At 42.1% G+C, this 19,684-nt stretch overlaps 1 protein-coding gene across 2 annotated transcripts in view; it reads right to left on the bottom strand.

The window, feature by feature from the left end:
• The window catches only part of SLC4A3 (solute carrier family 4 member 3), a 52,791-nt gene extending 33,821 nt beyond the window's left edge, over window positions 1-18,970 (bottom strand). The window contains exons 1-5 of one of the 2 annotated variants that reach the window (XM_060772730.2): window positions 18,582-18,970; window positions 12,544-12,696; window positions 7,942-8,098; window positions 1,425-1,741; window positions 920-1,083 (exon numbers count right to left, since the gene is read on the bottom strand). In XM_060772730.2, coding sequence (XP_060628713.2) covers window positions 920-1,083; window positions 1,425-1,741; window positions 7,942-8,098; window positions 12,544-12,597 — 692 coding nt within the window. In that variant the 5' untranslated portion in view covers window positions 12,598-12,696; window positions 18,582-18,970. The remainder of the gene's footprint in view (window positions 1-919; window positions 1,084-1,424; window positions 1,742-7,941; window positions 8,099-12,543; window positions 12,697-18,581) is intronic. The other variant, XM_060772737.2, reaches the window with a different exon arrangement.
• Window positions 18,971-19,684: the final 714 nt, after the last annotated feature.

Genomic DNA, 19,684 nt, shown 5'->3' with positions numbered 1-19,684 from the left:
AGCATTTCAATGGTTGGAAGTTGATAGTTGTGATGGCTCTTTCACTGTTCAGTTTTTAAACACCATAGCTCCTCATTGTTTAAGCTTGCTTTGAAAACAAGTCTTCTGTCCTAATTTTCAATTCTGGGTGTAACAGCAGGGCTGTTGTGTTTATTATTAATCATATTTCAAATCTGTTTTTTCAAAGATGCTGGAAATAATACCTGACAATTATTACATTTTATCTGTATAACAAACCTGTCCAATAGACTGAGTTGAGATTGCAACTGGTTAGGTCCAAGACAAAGTGGAGACTTTGATATATGTCTGCCAAGAACTGTGTACACTATAATACACTGGTTATATTGCGGAAACTGAGAGATAAAATAAATTTATACTCTTTTTAACTACATTCACATCCCAAGACTGAGCTTAAATAGATGTTAGAACTAAGCCATTATCAGCTGCTTCTCAAATTAATACCATCCCCAGGCATGGTTGCATTTCCTAAAGCAGGGGTCCTCAAACTTTTTTAAACAGAGGGCCAGGTCACAGACCCTCAAACTGTTAGAGGATTATAATTTCAAAAGAAAATTATGAATGAATTCCAATGCACATTGCACATATCGTATTTGTAGTGCAAAAAATTCTTTAAAACAATAAAATAATTAAAATGAAGAATAATTTTAACAAATATAAACTTATTAGTATTTGAATGGGAAGTGTGGGCCTGCTTTTGGCTGATGAGATAGGATTGTTGTTGTTGTTGTGTGCTTTCAAGTTGTTTCAGAGTTAGGTTGACCCTGAGAGAGGGCCAGGTAAATGACATTGGAGGGCCGGATACGGCCCTCGGGCCATAGTTTGAGGACCCCTGTCCTAAAGGATCTCTTTTGTTTGAAGTGAGTACAAAAGTCATCCCATTTGAACAAAACGGCCTTACCTCCTGGGAAAGGGAGGTCCCTTCTCAGGTAACAGATTGGAGAGACCTGGGAGTGGAGAGAGGTGACTGCATTCTTCTGCAACATGAAATGACAAAGTACACGGGCTGCCATGGGCTCCCTCCTCCTCTTCTTCTTCTGCTTCTTCTTCACTCCCAATGATGAACTATAAAGAGCAAAGAAAGTTAATAAGCATAGTATGACGAAATCTTAGAGAATGCCACTGCTGTTGCCCTGGTTAAAGCTGACCAAAATAAAGTACAACCAAATGTAAACATCTCTAAAATATCCATCCTGGTTTTCATGACTATTTCATATTATCTAATTGTTTCATACTTGTGTGACTATATAGGACCCTTTTATCTCCACTACTCACTCTCTTTCTCCTACATACACACACCTGAGATGCTGAAAATCATTCAGCCTTCTTTCGGTACACCTAAGATTTACGTATGTACCTCCAGGCTCATGGCTTCTCTCTTGCAGTATGGGCAGGAAGTCTCTCACCTCTACATTTCCTTCTGTCAGCGGTGTTTTTGGCTTTCCATGATCTGATTCTCCTTTGGGGGAGGCTTCAAGGTCAGACTCTGCAGAGCTCTCCTTCTCTAGAACCTCCTCCCCTTCAGATTCTGCTTCCTCCTCCTCTTCCTCCTCTTCCTCCTGGATGGTTGGTGTGACATTGGAGGGAGGTATAGAGGTCTTCCTAGGCTTTCTCTTTTTCTTCTTTTTCCTGCCAGAGCAAGGAAGCCTCTTCTGGGATTTATGGGGGGGAGGTAGGTGAGTGGAGAGAGGATGATGGATGTGGTGGGATGTTTGGCGGTGGACTGTGGAAAAGAAACAAGGGAAGGGATTGATCATATCATGGGGAACGGGCTGGAAATCATCTTGCAGGGGGAGGCAAATAGGGATGGGGAAGAATAAAGCAACAGGAAATATCTACACTCTGTTTTAGCAAGAAACTGAAACTTTCCTTCTCCATGGTCTGAGTCCTACTTCAATGCACGAGAACAATGCTGTGTCTACCCCAGGAACAGATGCCTAGAGAGAAGATTTCTCTAGGCATTTGTAAGTTCTCCAGTGCAAATCTATGGTCAGTTTCCAGCAGGAGTTGCACTCTAAAACCTACAAATGTGTAGAGAGGGGTTCTCTCAGATAAAAAATAGCATTTTAAAATCACTTAAAAAAAACTTTCAGGGTGCTCCTTTGCTCCTAAGCCCAGTGAATGCAGAGGGTCAACTCTACTTGAGAACCACAGTCAACCTTACCATCGTATGACTCTAGGTGGCAGCCTATGCTTTTGCTGAAGCAACAAATTACAGTAATTTGATATGAAGAGAAAAGGAGCTATTAAAGAAGAAATGAGTAAATACATAAATAAACCAACAAACCAAGCAAACAAGCAAGATGAGCGAAAATAGCTCAGTAATTATTTATTAGTTGTGATATGTTATTTTGTAACAGCAACGTCTTCCTGGAACCAAGAAACTACAGCACATTTGTGCAGTAAGAAGGAATTGAGGGATTCCAGCTGGTACATGTGTGCATGGTGCTCACAGATATGTCATAATGAAAAAGAATGTATGAGAGAAGGTTGCCAAGACTTTAAAAAAATCCAGAATTTAGAACAGATGAGTTAAATAAAGCAGATTCAATCTTTTTGCCTAGAATGCTACATTTTTAAGCTGCAAATGACACCTATGAAAGTCATGGCAAGTTTGTTATTCAGGAAAAACTTCCACAGGACATTGCAGTTTGCCTGAAGGAATGGTGAGAATGCAATGTTTGAAGCGTTTCTCAAAACCATTTTTTCAGCCAATTGGTGGGGGAAAGTTTTAGAATCTCTCTATTCTTCCTACATAGTGGGCCCTTAGTATCTGCTGGGGTTTGGTTCCAGAAACAAAATCTGTGGATGTTCAAGTCTCATTGTATACAATGCTGTAGAAACATGGTGTCCCTAATATAAAATAGCAAAATCAAGGTTTGCATTTCGGATTGTTATGTGTGAATATTTTCAAACAATGGATGGTTGACTATGGATATAGAATCCATTGATAGAGAGGGGCAACTATACAATTTGCAGACTCCCAAAACTGCTTTTCAGTAAAGAACATAGTTGCTCACCTCATTATAAGACAAGACCTGAGGGGATGCCCAGAGTGGAACTATGATTGTGAATGCAAAGCTTTGTGAACAAAGAAGCTTGATTGTTCTTATTCATGGAATCAGCTATGGCTTGGTGTATGTTTTCCCTGAAATGTTTCTCTTTTTAGCATCAGTTGTCAAATGTCAACCCTGCTGGAGCTAGAATCCAAAGACATAACTATCCACTTCATTATATGTCAGTCTGGATCAGCATGCAAAAGGATCTAGCAGCACATTTGAAGTTAACTGAGGATGGATCTACACTGCCACATAATGCAGTTTCAGAATATTGATTAACTACATTGGAATGGATTTTGAGTCTACACTGCCATATAATCCAGTTCAATACAGGTAATATGCATTCTGAAACTGCATTATATGGCAATGTAAGCATAAGAGGAAGAAGTCGGAAACATATGTTTTCATAAGACCTCATCACACTGAGGCCAAGAAGCCAGGCTATAGTGTGGGACAGCGGGGAACAGTGGTGGAAACCATGGGGCAGCATCATGCTGTGTTCCCTTACTGTTTGGGGTCATGGGATCCCTTTTCATGATGTTTCCCCACTATTTCCTGCTTCCTCCCCAGCTTCTTCTATGTGGAGTTACATATACACCTGGGCTCCGTTTCTCTGTGCTGCTGTCACCCTGCTGGCATGGAGCCCCATGGAGACCTGCCAGAAGTAGCCCTGAATCATATGATGGGCTCTGTGGGACTCCGTGCCGGCAGCACGCCTGCTGCACAGAGAAGCAGCCTCAATGGGATGAGGTGCATAGATTTCAGTCTACTACATCATGTGCATGGAGCTATGAGCTACTCCTGGTTGTGCCTATGGAAGCAGTCATAACAGCGAGCAGGATCCCAACTAGCATTACCTCTACAGAGCAGCTATCAGGTAATACCAGTGAAACAACCCCCAAATACTGTGGAGTTGGTGCTTCCCATAAGCAGTGATGTGTGCTCCACAAAATTCTGCCCATCTCCCAGCTCTGCTACCTGGCTTTCTTTGCCACTTATTCAAGTCTGTATATTTTATCTCGCCATACTTCCTATAAGAATGCATTTAAATGATTTAAAATACATGTGTGCACTAAACGCATTTCTTAGAGGTACACAGGAAAACATCTCTGTGTATATTTTAAACTTGTACCAAAATCAATCAAGCCCATCCAGCTTTATTAGATTTTAATTTGCTTGCTAGCATTCAAACAGGAAGTGGATTTTCCCCATATAATAAGCTGTTATATATAGCCAGACAAAGACACTTTGAGCAACTGAAAGTGGGAGAAAATGCCACTCAGTGCCACAGAATGAAGCCATGAAAGAGCGTGGGTTTGAAGCTACAGATCCCAGATGGAAGTTCAAACTACAGGCAGTCCCCAAGATATGAACAAGATATATTCTGTAGGTTTATTCTTAAGTTGAATTTGTATGTAAGTTGGAACAGGTACATTTTAAGTGTACCTCCAGCCATTCCCTCCTGGGCACACAGAAAACTGGGCGACTTGGAAGGTGCTGAACAGACTGCACTCTGGCACCACGAGATGCAGAGCCAACCTTAAGAAATGAGGCCACAAAATGGAGTCCACAATATGCTAAGTGTGGAGGACAGCAAACCACAGACCACCTACGACAATGTAACCTGTGCCCTGCCACATGTACAATAGAAGACCTTCTCACAGCGACACCAGAGGCACTGCAAGTGGACAGCTCCTGGTCAAAGGGCATTTAGTATAATGTCAAGTTTTTAACTTTGTATTTTAAATACATTTAACTGTACACAGTCTGGGTGCCTATATATATATATATCACATGCAAGAAGGTTAAAACTATTGAAGGAAAAACATTTTGCAAACATCATCAATTTGCTTCTGACACGATAAATAATGTGTGTGTGTGTGTGTGTGTGTGTGTGTATGCATGCATGCTTTGGATAGCATAAAGAAGGGTTAACACCCCTGTGGTATCTGTTTTGCTCTCTGTTCAGAAGCTTTCACCTTACTTTTTGTCTCTGTGGCAATTGAATTTTGAAAAAAAACTGGCTTGTGGAAACAAGGATTGGTGAGAAAGCTTCAGTGGAGACACTTTTTCCCCACAATAACTCCTTCAAGAGTGAATTTTCCTTTTTATGAGTAGATTTCTCTCACTTCCTCTTATCTCACCCTGTTCTTAACTATGAGTCATTTCTAAGTCGGATGTTTGTAACTTGGGGACTGCCTGTATTTTAAATTACTTCTGTACCTTATTTTCCTCTGAAAAAGGAAAGAGGCAAATGAATTAATACTAAAATCCCTGTTTCATTTTTTTTATCACAGATACTCTTATGACCAACATAAAAGGTAAATCTTCCTAAGACCAGCTGAAATTTTTCATTAAAACTCACAGTTTCTGGTCCAAGCAAATACCAGTTATTTGTAAGCAATATATTCTACAGAAGATGCCCCAGACTGAGAAACAAGGCTGGTGATTAAATGAGTCACTAGTAGCATTTATTGGGGAGCTCTGTTTTAATGAAAGTCAGCCTAGGTCCTTCTGTTTTGAGCTGCCAGGATGTAGCCAACACCATGCAATTTTCCATTGCTTTTGGTTCCCAAAATTAGGGTTAGCGTTTGGGCTCTTTTCTTGTGTCTGTCCCTGTGTTTAAAATTGTGTTTTTTTTCTAAATGACCTGTTTTTCATGAATACTTTAATCAGATTTTATCTGATGTAGATTCCCTTAAGGGCTCTGATGGGCTGAGAAGCCACAAACAAATACTGTAATTAGTTGAATAATTGATTTAATACCAGACAACTTAGACTACACAGTCTGGGTGCCTATATATATATATATCACATGCAAGAAGGTTAAAACTATTGAAGGAAAAACATTTTGCAAACATCATCAAGAAAAAAAATACTAGCACCTTTAAGACAAACAGGTTTTTATTTGAAATCTAACTATGATAATAACTAACTACTCTCCTTGGCCTTGGAAACTAGACATGCAAATAGTTACTATTTACAAGTAACTTTCAAAGGTCTACAGATAATTTTACAAAATATAAGTAGTATATAAGTAACTCTCCAAAAGTTACTTTTTACACTTAACTTTTCAAGATCCATAATGTTGACTGATCATCAGTGATCAAAAAATGATAGTATAATTCATGAAAGATTCAGCATATATAAACTTTGAAACTCTTATTCATAGAGATGACAATGATAAGAAAAATACCTGAACATTTACATTTCTCTAGGTGGGTGGGTTTGCATGTGTTTGCACCTTCAAGTCATCTGTTGATAATATTATTGAGTTAGATGGTAGAAACTAAGGGCCTCATTACATTGCTCTTTGACTCCATCCTACGACACTTCCAGGGCAGAGCCCAACAGAGCCCATTACATGACACAGGGCTACTTCCAGTGGGGCACCATACTGGCTCTATCCTGGAAGCATCCTAGGATGGAGCTCTGATATGATGGGAGACTTCCCGTGTTTTCATAAGGTAAGTTGGAGAAAGCGCAGGGGAAGCCAGGCAGCAATGCCTCCACCCATGGGTTGGGGAAGGGGGCAATATGGGGTGTGGGGTGACAGTTTCCCCTGCTTCCTGCCAGATTTGTCCAGCTGCCCCATGAATTCCCCCAGCTTGAGGGCCTCCATTTTATTTGGTCCCAAGACTACCATTTCATTGAAATGTCTTTGGGAAGGAATGTGGGAGGTTAATTTTAACGTTTTTTTTTTACTGTTTTTTAAAAAATATTTATGTATATAGGGAGATGGTTTGGAATTAATTTTATAAAAGTAATATAAGATGTGTAGAGTACATTAAGACAGCTTATATTTGGATGTAACTCTATACTTACATTACAATAATAAAAAGATTGGGAGACAATTGCCTGTTGACTTATGGTGATTTTATCACTATCACAGGGGTTTCACAGGGTGGTGTAACGAAGCGTTAATCCCACCGCTTGTCAACCAAAAATGTAAAGAAGCAGCGCTAATCTCACTAGATGCCACCAAAAATTATGTGAGGAAGCATTAATCTTCTTTAATGCCACCAATATTCTGTGAGGAACCTTCTTTTAAATATCCATTAAGCTGCCACCAATATGTTTAGAGACGCTGGTTTATGTCTCTGTTTATCTTTAGTTGGGTTGTGAGGTGATTTTGGTAGTGTGGAATGCACCAAGCATAACAGCAATGGAGGAGGCAGGTTTGAAATAAAAAGAGAACAAGTTTTATTATTAACAGAACGTAATTGTTGCAGTTTTGAGAGTTTGAACTTGGCACAAGGCTTGATGTTACAAAATGGCTGGTTTGAGATACTTTCAGGCTTCTGAATGTTACAAATCTACAAACTCCTTCTTTAGTGGAGTGCTCATACTATTCCAGAGTTCCCTATTGTGAATGTCCACACTGTTTGCCCTATACTCGGAACAAACCACTGATCACCAGTCTTTCCTTACTGGCAATCCTTAAAACCCCCTCTGATAGATTCTTTAACCTAAGCAATCTAACAAGGTAACACCTTCAGCTCTCTTGCTGAAGAAATATTCACAAATTCTAGGAACTACTGAATTCTCACAGCTTCACAACAGAACCCTAACTAACTGGCTCTGCTCTTCTCCGGGTCTCCTCCACCGGACTGGAGCTTAACTGCCACACTCCAACCTTTTTCTCCTTAAGCTCCGCCCACCTCCTCTTCTGCCTTGTCTTGTCACCATGGCAACCTATCCCTCACAGCTAGGCCATGGCAATAAATGTAATACATAAATGCAGTTTAAACACAGTACATTAAACACTCTATAATAAACATTATAAATAACACTTTATAATGAACACATCTCTACAGTCTGTATTGTGATAATAAGCTAAGGTGAGTTTACAAGATATACATACATTCAAAGTCACTCTCGCTGTAACTGCGGCCATGTTTTTCCTGGTCTCTGAGCACAGACTTGCTGATCAGGTCTCCAAATCGTTCAACTCCCAAGGTCTTGTCCAAATCCTCCTCGTCTTCAGGGGCAGGAAAAGCCGTCTCAGCATCCTCACCATCCTGCACATGATTCAGCAGAAGAGACAGTTAAACAGTGTTTATATACAGACGCTTAATATGTAGACTCTGATCTTCTTTATCTGGTTTTCCCAACAGTCCCTTGATCCACATTTCACAATGATGCAGCCAAAAAAGAAGCCATAGGCAAATCCTAGTCTCCTTTGATATTCACTTTAAAGCTTTGATTACCATTTACCTGCCTTTAAAATACTGTCCTAACCCAAGCATGGGCAAATTTCGGGCCTGCAAGTGTTTTGGACTTCAACTCCTACATTTCCTAACAGCCTACTGGCTGTTAGGAATTGTGGGAGTTGAAGTCCAAAACGCCGAAGTTTGCCCATGTCTCTCCTAACCTACCTTTTAATAACATCATCATCATCATCATCATCATCATCATCATCAACAACAACAACAACAACAACAACAACAATACTTTGTTTATATTCCACTCTATCTCCCCTAAGGGACTCAGGGTGGATATTTTAAATATTGTCCTAACCTATAGATTAGAATTAAAGCAGTTTGACACCACTTTAACTACAGGGATCCATCGCATGTGATCCTGGGATTTGTAGTTTGCTACAGCACTCAAGTGCTCTGAGAGAGACAGGTAAACATCTCACAAAATTACAACTTCCATAATTGCATAGCATTGGGGCATAACAGTTACAGTGGTGTTGACTGCTATAAATCTACAGTGCGGATAAAGCCACCCTCCATCTTCATCCTTAATTTGAGATATCTTGAGCAATGATCAATCTATTTGCCCCCAAGGAACTAGGAAATTGATGCCTCTGTTCAATGTCGGATGTTTTGTCTTATGTCTGATAGAACAGGTTGTGTTTTTGTTATTTACTCTTAGTTGTTGAGTCATAATTTGTTTTTATATGTTGGGTTGCCAAATTTCATTATTATGGGTGTATTGTTGTTGTGTTCAGGCACTGAATGTTTGCCTTTTAGGTTTGGAATCTGTCTTGAGTCCCTCTGGGGAGATAGGGCAGGATATGAATAAGTTATTATTATTATTATTATTATTATTATTATTATTATTATTATTATTATTTTACTGACACAAAAGCACAGTATGTCACAGCAAACGAGATCTATATGCTGGATTTCGTATCAAATTATTATTATTATTATTATTATTATTATTATTTGAAACACAACAAGATGAGTCCACAGCAGACAAGATCACTCTGCTGGCTGTTGAATTGGATCACACGTCGGACACTTCCCAAGCATCTAGGACTGTGTGATGTATTGGCAAATAATGCATGCAGATCCCACTAAGGTGGCCTTCTGCAGCTGGCAGATGGTAATTTTTTCAGGGCTTGATTGTGTTTAAGTGCAGGCCAAGGTCTTTCGGCACTGCACCCAGTATGCCGATCACCACTGGGACCACCTTTACTGGCTTGTGCAAGAGTCTTTGCAGTTCAATCCTTAAATCCTCATATTGTGTCAGCTTTGTTTCTCTTCAATCATGATGTCACCTGGGATTGCAACATCGATGATGCATACTTTGTTTTTTAACATGATCGTGAGGTCAGGAGTATTGTGCTCCAAAACTCTGTCAGTCTGAATTCGGAAGTCCCAGAGTAGCTTGACGTGTTTATTATTATTATTATTATTATTATTATTATTATTATTTGGCATTGCTGTAAAGTTTCTGAGAGAGAGACAGCAGTTGGCCCAGAAATGTGAGCACCGAATCTTGCCATTCAATACTTTACTATCCTCAATCGTCACTCCATTTAGGCTGAGCATCTTGAAATTCAGTATTTATTTAACCTCCAATTTGCGTATTTGGGAGAGGAGAAGATCCCGTGATCTCCAAAGGGGCAAAGTAAAATAAATAAACAAAGAGTTTGGGTAAATAGTGATTTACCTCCAAAGACGGGTACAACAGGAAATTATAGGCCAGAGTCCACAGGGGAGGTGGGCTATGGCATATTACACTCGTAGGATGTGCCCTATTGGCTGACTGCACACCTGTGTGGGGCTCTTAGCCTTTTTCTCCCATCCTGTCTTATTACAGGCGGAGTCTTCATCACAGGCTGCGTCCCCTGACATGCGCTACCTCAAGGCCTCCCACTTCTCGGTCTCTGCCACAGCCGTTCGACTTTAAGGCTCTTTGATATGGTCTCTTTCTGTCGGTCAGGGATTATTATTATTATTACTATTATTTTGGGCTCTTTCCAATCCTCGCCTGCAACTGCTGGCTTTCCAAAGAAAACCCTGTCACTGTAGAGCCTGAAACGCCGGTGCCAAGCTGTTGTGGACTCCTCCGTTGCCATGGCAACACAGTAGGCCCAGCAATGACAGGTCTCCACTGAACCAGAATGAGGAGCAAACAGGCCTCCGCTGAACAGTCTCCCAACACCTGCCTCCACACCAAGAGACAGGAGAAGGGAGGCTCTGTGCAACTCAATTTCGGCATTCTTCTTCTTCTTCTTTCTGAGTAGACAGGACTGTTGCATCCAGTCTTAATTAGAGGCAAGGCTCAGCTCTGGAATTTGGTTTCAATGGCAGCACTAATCCCCATCACATGGAAACAACGCCTGTAAGAAGACGAAGAGCTCACTGCAGTCGACAGAGAGCCTATCCCACACTTCTGACATTATGGGGAAATGCTTTCCGGGTTGGACATAGTGACAATATGAAGGCCAGATATCACCATGTGCCTGGAGGCATCTTTGAATCTCAGTACTTATAATTTTAGGATTTAAGGACAGTTCTGAACCATTGCTTCTAATGGATCTTGAGGGAACGAATCAAAAAAAGATTAATTTGGTTCTGGTCCATGGCAAGGTTTCTTCTATTTTTTCCCCACTTATGACCCCTTTCCACCTGATAAATTGTGGAGCCCCTGATGGTGCAGTGGGTTAAACCCCTGTGCCGTCAGGACTGAAGACCAACAGGTCGCAGGTTCGAATCCGGGGAGAGGCGGATGAGCTCCCTCTATCAGCTCCAGCTCCTCATGCGGGGACATGAGAGAAGCTTCTTACAAGGATAATAAAAATATCAATTCATCCGGGCGAACCCCTGGGCAACGTCCTTGCAGACAGCCAATTCTCTCACACCAGAAGCGACTTGAAGTTTCTCAAGTCACTCCTGACACGACAAAAAAAAAAAAAACAACCAGATAAATTGTTGCATTGTATATAGCAAGCATGGGCAAACTTTGGCCCTCCAGGTGTTTTGGACTTCAACTCCCACAATTCCTAACAGCCTAACGGCTGTTAGGAATTGTGGGAGTTGAAGTCCAAAACACCTGGAGGGTCAAAGTTTGCCCATGCCTGCTATATAGGGATATTAAATGCATTTACTGATGATCAGTGAGCATTTGCAAGGCTTGCTAAATAAGCTTATTTTCCTTTTTGTGGAGTACAACTGAAGCATCTTCTGCAGAGTTCACTGTAAACAATGCACATTGTTGCTAACAGATTTGTGTAAATGGGTGACATTTAGAAATATATTACTGTTGTCAATTTTTTCGTTACCCTAACACGCTAAAGGGACCCCATTTGGGGTTGGGACCCATAGTTAAAGAAGTAGTGGTCTAAGGTACAGTTTTGCTGGCATGGCATCATATTCCCCTACTTATAGGGAGTAAAACAGAGAGAGAAAGTCTCCCATTTTAGTAAATGCAGATTTACTAGATCCATTCCCCATTAAGAAAACAGAAACAAAGCCAAAACCAACTATTTTAAACAGAGATGTATCTAACAATATCACAAAATCACTGTTTAATTAATGTGTCCAAAGTTTTTAGCAACTGCTCTTTGACCCAGAGATCTTAAATTGAATACCAGCAGTAGTTCAGCTGGGATAATCTTGCAACAATAGTTGCAGACTGAAAGTCTCCATCTCCAAATTCCTACATGTAGGATATTTAGATCTCTATCACACAGCTGGTTTTCACTGACCAGAAGTAAGTTACAAGTTATGTCATAGTGGCAATAGATCGGCAATATATTTATGAGGTACAGATGTTGTTGAATTGCAATGCTGGTCAGCATAAACATCACAGCAGCCAAAGTCAATGAAGAGACTATGGAAGGTAAATTCTCTGGCACCTGTAGTAGAAATGGCCATAAAATATTAAGGGGATTCACCCCTATAGCACAGAATATACCAGTTGTTTCCAAAAAGCACTGTAGTGCTATTCAATTTAATTTGCGGCTGCTAAATCATCAAAGTTTTGTAGTACATTACTAAGTAGAAAAGACCATAAGAATCTCAGCTTTAAAATGCCTTGGGGCTTGTACGGAGAATCTGTAATGATTTCCTCTCTTGAGACTTCCTTAATCATATAATGTATTGACTCAGAAAAGTCTGAGCAAAACTACCAGCAAGTGTGTGGCTTGCTGGTAGTTTTCAGTAATCTATACACAATTCCCAGTTGCCAAATCTTTTCATTCTCCAAGTTCTTGTGCAATCACCTGTGACACAGTGGTGAAGATCCCTCCCAAAGGAGCCGTGTTTCCAGCTGCCATCTTGGTTTATGCTCTATGGGCCGTCATGCAATGTTTGAACCAATATCAACCTTTCTCTTTCATTAGCAAGCACCCAGTAAGTCTGAGGCGTGGCATAACCTGTGGGGAAAAGGCAGAATTCACAATAAATGGACCTCAGAAAGGGCAAGGGGCATGACATGGTTACGGTTGTGACAAATAGGAGGTAATGGAAAGTCAGAGCCACCGTACAGACTCACGCGACACCCTTATGCAAGACACAGCGTTCTAAATTAATTATAAGCACTCAGAAAAATGACCTGGAGATTGCTGCAGACAGCTCAACAACTTGCTTGGCTCAGATTGCATGTGACTGAGTGTCAGGATGTAAAAGGAATGGCATGGAGCACAATAATAATGACAGTCTAATAATGTCCACTGAAGAGTCATGTGCCACTCTGGTCAACAGTGTGTGTGTGGGGGTGGGGGGGTGGGGTGGGGGGATTGATCCCTGGGTAAGACTGTGATGCTGAGGAAAAGCCTCTTTGTGGAGAAACCGAGATAAACTGAGGCCTTCGGGAGCAAAACAAAGTGAGATGACACAACAGATGTTAGAAAATAACAAACAGTAGAGGTAAGTAAAACAATTCCAGAGCTAAAAGGCAGCCACTTATAACTAATCAAAGAAGCATGGATGAGTAATTCCTCCATTTGCCATGTGCGTAATCCCTACGTAGCTACTGGGTCTTATGGAGCACCAACTTAATAGCCCTCCTGGGATTTTCTGACTTCTCTTCAAAATAGTTGGACAGCGGATAGCACTGCTTGCTCATTGCTGGATTTAAATAGGACTCTAGAGAATTTTGTTTATTTGTTCCCCACTTGATTTTTTTTTAAAATCTCAATGCAGGTTTAAGTTGTTGGCTGGCTTTCCATATGTATCTCTGCCAGTTGATCTGAGCATTCAAATTAACAGTAGCTGGTGGCTGTTTTCTCTCAGACAGGCAGGAGCAATATGTGAGCAGAGACAAAAGTCTCCCCTAGCAATGAGATTATGAGTAGCTAAGGGTCATATAAAACAAACTCTGCAGATTATGGGCTAGTGTGAAAAGTAAAGAAATAACGACATTTAATAAATAAGCTTAAGTATACATACATTTTTTTCTGATTTTGTGGACGGCTGTCCAAATAAGAAAAAATATAGAGTTCAGGGTGGGAGGCAGGCACTTCTGAAAACATAGCTTCAGCATATAGTAACTATCAAAGCCCTATCTCATCTAATCTCTAAATGTCTAAATATTTTCTCTTCTCCACTAATAGATTCTGATATAGATACACAATCAAAACATTCCCAACAGATAGCCATCCAGCATCTGTTTAAACACCTCCAAAGAAGGAGACTCCACATACTCTAAAGCAGTATATCCTGCTGTTCAACAGAAATTACCATCAGGAAGTTCCTAATGTTTAGGTGGAATCTCATTTCCTGTACTTTGAATCCATTACCCTATATTCTAATTTCTGGAGCTGCAGAAAATTAGCTTGTCCCTTCTTCAATATGACATCCTTTGAAACATTTAAACAATATCTATCATCAGCCCCGACTGATTTTAGTAACTGAGGCGTATCATCCATACTCCCATCCAGTTTTTTCAGCTCCATGCCTCTATCAGTGAATCAGAAGCACCTAAACACAAAGCAATGGCTTTTGCATGCCCAGAAGCCTGCCCAGGTATGCAAAAGTATATTTGTTTATAATTGAGGTGGGGGAATAACTTAAGTAGTAAAAACAAACAAATTTTGTTCAAGAACAATTTGTGTTAGAGTCTCATCTTTATGGTGTATCGCTGAGCTACGAGCTTGTTCATCTATGGATAGGACTTAATTTGCTGTGAACTTTGTCCCTGAAACCTGTTTTCAGAGCCCTTATTCAGATGCCTCTTGGTGCATACAAAGCATTCTTCCATCACAACTGAAAATCTTTCACATGAATCATCAGCACCCTTTCCCTGAAAATTTGCATCAATCTGTCCATAGATCTGTGGGATTAGTTGAGGAGATTTAAAGGTCAAAGAATAAAAACAAGTTATATAGCAATGCTGGCCATTTTTTTAATGCAAACTCCCTGTTAGGCCAAACAACAGGGAATGGAAAAATACAAACTTTCAAGTATTACTTACAATTAAAACTTGAGTCTTGGAGCAAAGATATTAAAATCAACTAGATAAATTTCTGATTCAATATGTATACAACAGGCATAACCTGGCCATCTGTCGGGGGTGCTTTGCATGCAATTTTCCTGCTTTTTGGCAAGGGGTTGGACTGGATGGCCCACAAGGTCTCTTCCAACTCGATTCTATGATAATGTTTGGAGAAAATTGGCTGAATGGAGCACTGGTGGATTTGAGAAGAGAAATGTGAATAAATGGCTACAATGCTTGATGATGGTCGGAGAGGTTAAGATTTAAATATCCATTCAGTCATAAAGTACTGGGTGACTTTGAATCTGCCATTTTTCTGGTGTCAAAAAGTCATTTTGGGATGGATTTTAATCTCAACTATTATCATTAGAAGAATTTTGGATTTTTTAACAGATTTTGGAATGTTGAGATAGATAGATAGATAGATGGATAGATGATAGATGGATAGATAGATAGATAGACCCACCTTTTTTGGAGATGGGATCAAAGTCCAAAAACAAATTTAATGTATGTTTCCTATGCAGTTTATACCCATAGCCTGAAGTAATTTATGCAATAGTTTAATAATTTGGTGCAAAAAATAAAAATGTGTTTACACTGAACCATTATAAAGCAAAAGTCTCACTCCCTTAGCCCCCCTTATGGGCAATTTTGGACTGTTGAGAATTTTGGATTTCTGGAAAAGGAATGTTGAACCTGTACTCACTGGCAACTTCTCAACCTCTGTAACTTCCAAGAGAGGAATTCTCCACCTCCTGCTGCATTACTAGTAAACTTGAGATGCCATCTGATTTGGGTTCCAATTTGGAAGAAAGGTGGGATATGAATCCAATAAACAAAGAATCAAATACCTTGGGATCTTCTGTATGCAAAGGATGTACTTTACCACTGAGCCCTGGCCTAACTTTCTGGTCATTGCAGAATCCATCTTTTCACAAAGATTCCTTAGCTGGATTTATACCTAGCCCAAAAGTAACAATTCTGCATTGCAGCAATTTGTTGGGGTCCTTTGTCTTTCTCCAGAAGACAGGACACAAAGCAATGGATTAACATGATGAGAAGAGGCATTCTACCTAAAAAATGGGGAAAGCATTTCTGCCCACAAGAGCTGTTGAACAATTAAATGCACAGCCTTGGAAGATGAGGGTCTCTGCTTCATTGGAGGTTGCAAACCAGGGATGGGTTAGCAGTAGATTGGGATCACAGTCCAGAGTGAAGGAGTCAGAAAACAGGTGGCTCTCTGGGTTTAGGTACAACTGAAAGCAGAAGAGATGTGGAAGAGGAAGCAGCAGCAATGGAGGCTCCATTAGTCAGCCAGATCAAAGGTTTTGAATGTTCCTCTTATGTTTGAGGAAGTTTTTTTTTCTGGGAGTTGGGAAAAGGAGAGTAAGGATGCCAACATTTTCATGGCACTGCCCTGTGCCTAGATAAGGAAAAACTCGACGAGTGATGCCTATTCCATCACTGTACTGTAGAAAAAGTTTAATGAGCCAAATTTCTGGGTTTTGTGCAATTGTTAAAAGACTCAGCAATCCTTGTTGTGAACGACTGACAAGGAGATTAATCTATTACAGCCATTTGTTGTGGTCATTTCCTCTAAAGGCTCCTGGTAATGGACCAGATGGGGCCAGTGGCCTAATGAATAAAGCAGTTTTGGCTTGTGTGGCCTTTTATAGCCTTGCTGATAGTGTCCCTTTCCCTCATATTAGCCTATATCATCTTACTGATCACTTGCGGTCCTTCACTGACTTGCCTTCCAGACCTCTTGTTTATGTTCAAACCCTGAGCACTTTGGAGCTTTACGTTGTCTTTTTATTTCATATGCATATGCTGTTGGAGGTACTAAGGACGTGGTTCATAACCGGGGCCTATTGGACCTATTGCAATAAACAAGGAAATCAAGAGGTAGAAGTGGACAGATTTGATTAGAGGCAGCATCACTCCCAAATGACAGGCTGTTGGCGCCAAAAGGAAACCAACACAGAGGGACTAAACAGAGTATCCCATGCAAAACACCAAGAGGCAACATCTCATAGTATCACATTGTCCTTGCACAAAGTTCAGGTTTTTTCCAGAGGAGGAAAGGGGGCAGGTTTTCAATAGGGAACTGAGGGACCAACTGAGATAATGCCCAATAGGTGGGACAAATCTAGAGGCACAAAAGAAAACATAACACAGACATGCCAAGTTTACTATAGCACATCCATATTGACTGATAAGTCACTAGTGCAGAGCTTTCCAGACTGTGTGTCGTGACATGTTAATGACATGGCTGGAGTGTGTCGGTGTGTCACGCGAACATAACGAGAAACCTCTGAGTCTACATGAAAGAAGCAATAAATCATGTATTTTTAAAGATATTAATGAAAGGTTTTATGAGACACATTTGTGTCCCCATACACTTTGTTACTACAATTTGCCGTGTGTGTGTGTGTGTGTGTGTCTGTATCTGTTATAAATGGGAGCCCCTGATGTACAGCGGGTTAAACTACTGAACTTGCTGACCAAAAGGTCTGTGGTTTCAACCCACAGAGCGGGATGAGCTCCTGTCGTTAGCCCCAGTTTCTGCTAACATAGCAGTTTGAAAACATGTAAATGTGAGTAGATCAATAGGTACCGCTTTGAGGGAAGGTAACGGCTCTCCATGCAGTCATTCTGGTCACATGACCTTGGAGGCGTCCATGGACAACGCCTGCTCTTTGGCTTAGAAATGGAGATGAGCACCACCCCCCAGAGTTGGACTCGATTAGACTTAATGTCAAGAAGAAACCTTTACCTTTACCATCTGTTATAAAGGGTTGGTTTAACCTCCGTTTTGCTCATAAAACTGAATTACTGCGTCGCAAAATGATGCATGTTGAAAACGTGTGTTGCCAGCATGTGATATTTCTAAAACATTGCACTAGTGCAGTGGTTCTCAACCTGTGGGTCCCCAAGTCAGCTTACCAGCTGTTAGGGTTTTTGGGAGTTGAAGGCCAAAACATCTGGGGGGACACAGGTTGAGAACCACTGCACTAGTGGGTCATTCCTCCCCCACAAATGTACCTTGTCATTGCTATCTCATCCAGTGTTTTATCATTTTATGTCGTGCATTTGGCCCGCCCACTGTGTTTTATTTTCCATTATGTTATTTTGTACTGTTTATTTTACTTGATTGGTTTATTTTATTTTATTGTGATGTTATTTTGTTGTTTATATTTGATGTTGCTGTAATGTATCGCTGGGCTTGGCCTTATATAAGCTGCTCCAAGTCCCCTTTGGGGAGATGGTGGCAGGGTATAAATAAAGTTTATTATTATTATTATTATTATTCCATCAGAAGTCCTGAAGTGGAAGAAGGCCCACCTGGCAGCTCCTGCTTCTGACTTGGCTACTAATTCTCAAAGTGAGGAGTGCCAGGAGGGAAACGTACACTAGGCATCCTCAGAGGCACTCTCTCTGGCATTATTTCCACCCCCCCCCCCCCCAGCTAGAGACTGACTCCTGCTCAAATCAATCCTGATTGTGGTGCTGAAGTGCTGCCCTATCTGCCATGCTCAGGAGAGGGTGTTGTAGGGGGGGGGGGGGGTACAGCTCACACACAGAGGCACACCCACCAGGCCTCTCCTGCCAGTGTTCCCCCACCAGAGCCCCCCAAAGCACGCCTGGGCGACCCTACGGGCTGTCCTTGCGGATGCGCAGGCTGCCTCCCTTCGCCCAGGAGCATCCCAACTCCCGCGCCGTTGGGAAGGGCTTTGGCTGTGCTCAGACGTGGCAATACCTGGGGCATCACGAAGCTGGGGGCCGGGAGGGGGTGTGTGGGGAAGGAGGGGGCGCTGCCTGTACCTCGCAGCTGCGGAGAAGGCGAGCTCCTTTCCTCCGAGGGCCAGGGGTCCACGGGATGCGCGGCGGCCTCACCTCTGCGGCGGCTTTGGCTGGTGCTGCTGGCCTCTCCGGGGCTGCCCTCCTGGCGCTGGAGGTCCCTCAACATGTGTCCATTCCCCCGCTGGAGGCTCAGGTGGGGCGGCGGGCTCGGGCACCTCCTCCTCCTCCTCCTCCTCCTCTTCTTCTTCTTCAGAGCATCAGCTTCCTGCTCCTCCTGCAGGCAGCCATCCGCCGCTCGGGGCTCTGCTTGGAGACGCCTTTCACATTGGCTGCTCCGGCTCCCTGATTTAAAATTCTGCGTGGCGAGCGGCGAGGCGATGAGTCACCCGCCGCTTTCCTTCCCACCCACCCACCTCCCTTCTCCCTCTCTCTCTCTCTTTTTTTTTTTTTTTGCCGGAGAGATGGGCGATCCGGGAGAGGCGGGGGAGAGGAGAGGCAGGCCAGGATGCCTTGGCACAGCCTCCTTGGCAGCTCCGCGCCCACTTGGCCCGCCTGGCACTGGCCCTTCTCCTTCTCCTTCTCCTTCTCCGCAGGCGGCGCGCCACAGGTCCCGAGCCACGCGTGGGGTCGAGCCACCGCTGCATCGACACCGTCTAATAATTGATGCGGTTTGACACCAGAGCTCAAGGCTGTGGAATCATGGGAGTTGTGGTTTGAAAAGGTCTTCAGGCCTCTCTGCCAGAGACGGTTGGCGCCTCACCGAGGGTCTGTAGAACAAGCCCTATGAGGAGCGGCTCAAAGAGCTGGCCATGTTTAACCTTCAGAAGAGAAGGCCGAGAGGAGACATGTTGAGAACCATGTGTAAATATGTGAGAGGAAGTCATAGGGAGGAGGGAGCAAGCTTGTTTTCTGCTGCCCTGGGGACTAGGACGAGGAACAGTAGCTTCAAACTACAAGAAAGGATATTCCATCTGAACATTAGGAAGAACTTCCTGACTGCGAGAGCTGTCCAGCAGTGGAAAACTCTCTGCCCCCGGGTGTGGTGGAGGCTCCTTCTTTGGAAGCTTTTAAACAGGCTGGATGGCCATCTGTCAGGGGTGCTTTGAATGCAATTTTCCTGCTTC

Source organism: Anolis sagrei, chromosome 1 (genome assembly GCF_037176765.1).
Source record: "Anolis sagrei isolate rAnoSag1 chromosome 1, rAnoSag1.mat, whole genome shotgun sequence".
Classification (NCBI taxonomy): Eukaryota; Metazoa; Chordata; class Lepidosauria; order Squamata; family Dactyloidae; genus Anolis; species Anolis sagrei.
This window is presented reverse-complemented; position numbering and strand designations above follow the sequence as displayed.